We start from the raw sequence: 7,366 nt of genomic DNA, 5'->3' as shown, positions 1-7,366 counted from the left end.
TAGGTATTATAAACATTAATAAAAGCTTATTACACAGCAATATTTTTATTAATATTTTTAAATAATTTGGTTATATTACATTACAATCTGAAAAATTGCAATTAAAAGAAGCAACAAAATACATCGCATAAGTAAAGAAAATAGTAATGATATACATTTTACGTATATCAAGAAGGTAAAAACTTACACATTAAATAAATTTAGAAAAATTAATAAAATACATGTCAAGTGTATTAAGACACAATCACAATAAAAATTATAAAGTGGAACATCTGTCACCGAGCGAGAAATGAAGAAAAATTACTGAAATAAATTTTACGTTTTATATAAAGATAGCGAATAATAATTAAACGAAATTAAATGAATTTATAAAAATTTATGAAATACATTTTTCCTAATAGGAAAAATGATAATTCAGTAAGGAATTTTATTCATTATACTTAATTATTGCGTATCTTGCGCACTGAATAGCAAAGATATTGTTAAGTAGATCCAGATAGTTAGAAAGTTATAGAAAAACATGTAATTCGCAATAATTATCGGTTATTAATAAACTTCGGAATTTACTGTCTTACTTTTTTAGATTTGAATTTTTAATAAAGATATCACCCTATGTGTAAGAAAATAGTCACTACAATGTTTGCTACCAGTGAAGGTTGGATGTTTTTATAGAAAGGATTATATCATCAGAATTTATATTTTTATTCTTAAAATAAAAAAAAAATGAAATTTTTTTTAGAATTCAGATTTTGGGAAAAACCAGTTTTCTACGATTATAAGAATATAAATAATATGGCAAATCATGGCTTATCGAATAAGAAAGATTACTTTTGATGCAAAAAGTTTTACACTTAAGAAAAATAGTTATTCGATTTATAGTCTTTGTTATCAAAATTTTTCTTACTGTTGCTTCTTAAACAATTCCTAAGCGTGGTTGAATATTAATAAATCCTGTTTCATTTTTGCGAGTAAAACATTTTCTACAATTCTAGTGTTTATGATTTTGAAAATAAGTAAACAAACTTCAAATATAATCTACCATTTAAAAAAATGTTTTCTATTTAAAAAAATATTATTTCAGCTGTAGGAGGATTTATTTTCAGGTTTGTGATTTTCGATTGGTAAGAAAAGATAAGAAAAGCAATAAATTTTGAAATAATTTTTTCATAGTTTTCGAAAAATATAAAAAGCAATATTTTTTATTTCAGGTTACATCATCAGTAATAATATTTTGATTCTTAAAATCATAGAAAAAATATTTTTTCAGAGATTCAATTTTGGGCAGAACTACCTTAACTGCATACTTGACCTATTTGGATTAAAACTTTAATTATTATTATATTAAATGTTCATACCTTAAGACACATGGCACTAATTGTATTCGTTAGGTAACCCGATTCTTCTTTTATGTGATCATTTTTAAATAATATTTTATAAGACTATAAATAACATAAAATGCTTTTGGAAATTTCTTAAGGAGCACTGCACCGCAGCTTCTACAGTCGACAGACTTGTGGATTGCTTTATGTAATACTTTTCTTACGAGTTCGCACCGTTATGAAACCGCATGTAAAGAGTCTGTGTTAGTGTTAACGAACCGAGTTTACCTTGGTTCCTCCTATTAACACACCCATTTTTATATCGAAGCTGGAAACATCTTCGCAATAGTGAGATAATAGTTTAGTAGTCCATGGGATACTTTTATAGTCATGTACTTTTAGTGATAAAAAGTAAGTAGTTACCAATTCGTTATTTATTTGCAAATACTAAGTTTATCATCATTATCGTTATGAAACTAACTAGTTACAGTTACTAGTTATTGTTTTGGTGTCGATAGCTATCGAAACTTATTTCTGTAAAAAAGTAACAAATTGCAAATAATTTTCGAAAGTTTGAAAATTATAATTTTACCTCTCCCGAAATACAGAATTTTCTAAACGCTGTAAAAACAGTTTCAAAAAGAAAAAATATTAAATTCTAGAGCTGAATTTTCGTTTTCTCTTTAGTTTAAAATGCATACCTTTATTTGGCAATCCACCTATATTTCGCTGAAACTTCATCTTTTTTGGTTAAACATATCAATTATATGGTTATAAATGTAATTATTTGATGTGAAATTCAATTTTTTTATTCTATTTGTTTGAAAATTCAATTATTTTGTCAAGTAATTAAACTACTTGTTTAAAAAATTGGCTTTTTTGTTTGATATTCATATTGACAGATTAGAAAATTCCTCCTTTTGTTTGAAAATTGATCTTTTTTGGTAGAAATGTCATCTTTTTTAGTTCAAAGTGCGACCGCTTGTTTGAAAATTAGATTCTTTCGTTTGAGTAGTTAATTATTTTATTAAAAATACGTTTCTTTTGAAATTTAAGAAATTTAAATAAATTAAAATCAAATTTATAATTCTATTTAATGTCCAATAATCAAGTCAATGTGCAGAATTCCTGAAAATTAAACTAAGCACCAAAAGACTAAATTTGAACAACCACCATCAAATGTTTCTATTGCAATTTTGAAAAAATAAAAACTTTCCTAAAAAAAGGGAAAATTTTTTTTGAATCAAATAAATAATAGGCAATAAAAATAAGAAGCCAACCAAAAAAATCCTCTTCTTTTCAGGGAGAGAGCATCATGTTTTCATTGCTGTTCTTGCAGTGAGAGCATTTTATGATTTGGTTTTCCAAATTTGGTCGTTTATTTCTTGATTTTATTTTCAGGAATTCTGCACGTTTTCGTTTGGTTAGATTAAACTACTTTTCATAAGAAATAAATATCTTTTCAGATGTCAATACACAATATTATATTTTTAATTCTAGAATTTTTCTTTTTTGCTTGAAGGCTGAACTGTCCTTTAAAAATGCAAGTCTTTTGTTAACAATTTAAGTATTTATGTTTGTTTGGTTAAAGTTTGTTTATTTTACTGAAAACTGACTTCTTTAATTTTTGCAAAATCTATCTTTTTCAGTTTGAAATTTATCTCTTGCAGATAAACTTGAAAGCAGCACTATTTTCTTAACAATGCATTTTATATTTAAAAAATTTTAAAATTTAGGGATTTTGTTTTAAAATTTCGTATTTTTCAAACTGAAATTTTAACTATTTTATTTTTGATTTGATTTTTATATTTTTTAGTTAAACATTCAAGTTTTTTGTTGAAAATCTCTTTTTTAGTTGAAAATCCATGTGTTTTGTTAAAGATTAGTCTCTTTTGTAAAAAATTAATCTCATTGCTTCAAATAAATAAATTCAAATAGTTAAAACTTAAACATTTTAGTTAGAAGTTCATTTGCTAAGTTGACGATTCATCATTTTTTTAAATATTTGTTTTTTAATTAAACATTAATTTTTCATTAAAAATTATATTAACCCGGTTTTTGATAAAAAATGTAAGGATTTTGTTTAAAATTCTTATTTTTTTAACGGTTAATTTAACTGTTCCATGTTTTGTTTAAAGTTGATATTTGATAGTTTAAGATTCAACTATAAAGTAGAAATTTATTTTTTAAATTTTCAATAGAAAATTTAACTTATCCAATTTTCGTTGAAAATTGATAATTTAGAGCTGAAAGTAAAACTATTTTGTTACAAAATTTTTAATTTTTATTATAAATTCATTTAATTTCTTGTTTGTTTGAAAATTCACCTCTTTCGGTAGAAATTACATTGTCTTCGAAACAAAGTGCAACAGTTTGGTTAAAAAGTAATGCATTATTGATTAAAAATTAAGTATTTCATTTGAAATCCGTGTTTCTTTGCTGAAAATTTAACTATTTCGTCTGTAGTTTAAAGTTTATAATTGTTAGTTTGAAATGTAACTATTTAGTTGAAAATTTCTCTTTCTTATGTGAAAATCTGCTAATTTTGTTGAAGATTAGAATTTTTTTTTAAAATTAATCTTCTTCTTTAAAATTAATTGTTTGGTTGAAAATTCAATTATACTTCATTAATAGCTGAACTCTTTAGTTACAATTTAATTTTTTGTGTGACGATTCATAACCTTGTTGTAATTTTATTTTAATTTTTCTACTCAAAATTTAATTAATCCATTTTTAGTCGAAAATTTCTCTTTCTTTGGTGATAATCCAGGAATATAGTTGATTATTCGTTTTTGTCTTTTTTCGTAGGAAATTAATCTTCTTGAATGATATATTGAAAATCCAACTACTCTATTAAAATTTGAACTCTTTAGCTACAAGTTGGTTTTTTTGGTTGAAGAATCATAATTTTGCTGAAAATCAATTTTTTTTATTTAACGTTCATTTTTTAACGAAACTTTCAACTAATTCATTCAAATATTTTTCTTCCAGTAAAATATGCATTATTTTAGTTGAAAATTCATCTCATTGTTTAAAAAGTTAACAATTTGAGTTAAAAATGGATCTTTTTTCCTTAAAAATGTAATTATTTCATGAAAATTTTATGTATTGTAAAACATTTTCTGTTGGCCGTGGGAGTTAAAACAAGGTAAATCTGAAGAAACAGTGCCAGAGAGATAGGAAAATAGTCATTTTTCGCCCACTATAAAATTAAAAAATGTCCTAAGACATTCCTTGCTTCATAAATACATATTATGTGGGTCATGAATAACATATGCACATAACATATACATATCTATATGTAGATAATATATATATATTACTGTTTTCGTGATGTGAAGGTCAGTAATGAATGCACTAAGTCAAATCTATTACGAAATCAATATTTCATATTACAAAATAGTCGGTATAATATTTTAAAATGAGCATATGTTTTATTTATAGATGAATAAATTTGGTACTTAAAATACTCCAGGCATTGAATAAAAGTCTATAAACATTAAATACTATCCCATGGTGTTAATTCCTCTCATATTCATTCACCTTGTTCTTACTAACAATTCTATACATAAAGAATATTTATTCAAATATCAAGTATGTATTTTCGCTAATTAATTGGTCAAATTTTTGGTTGGACAATTTCTTTATTTTATTTACAATTCGAGGAAAGATGATGTCACGAGTCCTTGGGAGATTTGGGTCATTTTAAGAAGACCGAAATGCAAATTTCGTTACTTCATCTGAATTACTAAGTGGACCCATTTTTTTAGACATAGGACACATCTCAATTCAAATATATGCATGCAGATTATCTGAGTTGTTTTTAAAATAAAAATTCTTCTTCTGAATGAGTGGATTTGCAAAAAATATTTACGTGATATAATCCTTCACCGTTAGCGAGTAAAAATAAAAATATTTATAGATCTAGTTTACCTTGATTTTTTTGCAGGTGACTTCTAAGTACAAAGTTCGTTGTTTGATTGTTCTGAAATGAGATTAATTAGTGCTTTATTCCTGTAACTGGCCTCGTGAGAGCGAAAGTAGAACAAGAATTCATACAAAAAATTATATTAATGATATGCACTTGTTTTCTTTTATTTATTCACAGATTCAATTACAAATGAATTTTGAAATATTAGAAAAATTGGGTTAAGAAAGACTAAATAATTTTATTAGGCAAAGATTAACAAAATAATAAAATAATAAGATGAAAAATTAGATTAGAATCAGTAAATACACTACCCGCACTTTTTTCAATTTTCGAAAATTTTTCCGTTTTTGATAGATCTATACTCAAAGTCAATCACCGAAACGAACGACAGATTTGAAAGAAATGCATCTTGGTCAGCTGTATCGTTGGTACTAACAAGATGAGTGTATCCTACGAACACTCCAAACGCCCTACAAGGTCATCCACATTTTACGAAATGTCTTCATCATTTTAAAAGATTGCATGATAATTTTCAAAGAAGATGGGTCTACTAGGCTGAATCACTTTTTTCATTCAAATAAAACGCAAAATAAGCGTTTCGAGGGTTTCCACAATTGCCTAAGCCTTGAAATTGGAAAAAAACTTTTTATTATTTACAATAAGAATTTATATTTTGATCGTCGCTTTTCCTAGTAAAACTTTTCTAAGAAAGTGAAATGGATTCTTTGACAAGTTCTTATCTCAAACATGCCTTTATCATGTGTGTACAATATGCAAAGCAACGTCTGGATGACTGAAAAAAATTCTGATGAATGAAAGAAAAAGCGTTGAAAAGAAATATATTTGGATAACCATGCGTTTTTAATAAAAGAAAGAAACCTATAAGTGAATTTTAAAAGTGGGTAACAACATTTTATACAACAATGAAAAAGATTTCCATCAAGATAAATTTGAATTCAAGTAAATTCAAGACACATTCATTTGAATTCATAATTAATTCAAGCGAGTTTAACATAAACTCGAGTGAATTACAGATAAATTTTAAGTGAATTCAAATGCATCCAACTTTGAAAAAACAATCTAGAATGATTCGCTAAAAAATAATAAAACTGATTATGCTTCTTAGCTCATCCCATGACAAAATTTAACATATTCATTGAAAAATATCGTAACTCAGAATTTGTTTATGTAAAATTGTTTGAATAGTAAATAGTTCATCTGATTTACAAATCTTTACAGCAAAGAGTCATCGAAAATACATTTCTAGCAGATTCCGTGAACAAAATTAAACAGATTCTTTGAAAAATAGCCGAACTTGAAACTTTTTTATGAAAATTATTTAAATAACAAATATTTTATGTGAATTTACAAGGCGCCATAGAAAAGACTCACGGGAAAGATATTCCTAGCACATTCAGTGAAAAAATTTAACGTTTTCATTGAAAAACGCAGCCAAGCTCGGAGTTTGTTTCTGAAAACTGTTTAAATAATAAATAGTTCATGTTAATGTTTAAAACGTCATAGCAAAGAGTCATCGAAAAGACAATGTTAGTTGAATCCTAAGAAAATTTGAGCAATGGTTAGAAAACTTATGTTTTTCGAACATTTTATACAAAAATTCTGGATTTCAATAAGCAAATTATTCCTTATCCTGAGAATAACGTGTGTTCGTGAATTTTTTAATAACGTAATAAACAATTTTCATAAATTATTCTCATCGACTAAAAATTATTTGTGGATGGTTTTATCATAGATATTAAACCTTCTTTTATAAAATTAAACATTTAAAAAATTGAACTTCTGCAAAGTTATAAAAAAGTCCAATTTTTTGTTAACCATAAAACGAACCAAATTTACTATACAAAAATTCGTAGCTGATCGACCAAAAAATTGAGCATATTTGTTCGTAAGTAGCCAAACTCTAAATTTGTTCAAAAATTGTTTGAGTAAATTATAATTCTTGTAAATTTGCAAAGTATTACAGAAAAGAGTTATCGAAAAGACATTATTGGTTAATTCGTTTAACAAATTGAGCGCATTTATTAGAAAATAGCTATACTATGAATTTGTTCTACAAAAAATTTAGCCTATTAGTTTAGAATAGCCAAACTGTAAA

The 7,366-nt window shown here is 25.4% G+C and overlaps 1 protein-coding gene across 3 annotated transcripts in view; it reads right to left on the bottom strand.

Moving 5' to 3' along the window:
- The window catches only part of LOC117169026, a 56,935-nt gene extending 51,275 nt beyond the window's left edge, over window positions 1-5,660 (bottom strand). Inside the window, exons 1-2 of one of the 3 annotated variants that reach the window (XM_033355086.1) lie at window positions 5,568-5,660; window positions 5,253-5,304 (exon numbers count right to left, since the gene is read on the bottom strand). Coding sequence is in view for 1 of the 3 variants with exons in the window: in XM_033355083.1 (XP_033210974.1) it covers window positions 1,356-1,367 (12 nt within the window). In the remaining 2 variants the exon portion in view is untranslated. Of the gene's footprint in view, window positions 1-1,355; window positions 1,495-5,252; window positions 5,305-5,561 lie in introns of those variants that run through there. The other 2 variants (XM_033355085.1, XM_033355083.1) reach the window with 2 other exon arrangements.
- Window positions 5,661-7,366: the final 1,706 nt, after the last annotated feature.

This window comes from Belonocnema kinseyi, chromosome 3 (assembly GCF_010883055.1).
Source record: "Belonocnema kinseyi isolate 2016_QV_RU_SX_M_011 chromosome 3, B_treatae_v1, whole genome shotgun sequence".
Classification (NCBI taxonomy): Eukaryota; Metazoa; Arthropoda; class Insecta; order Hymenoptera; family Cynipidae; genus Belonocnema; species Belonocnema kinseyi.
Note: the sequence above shows the minus strand (reverse complement) of the source record. Positions and strands in the feature narration are given on the sequence as shown.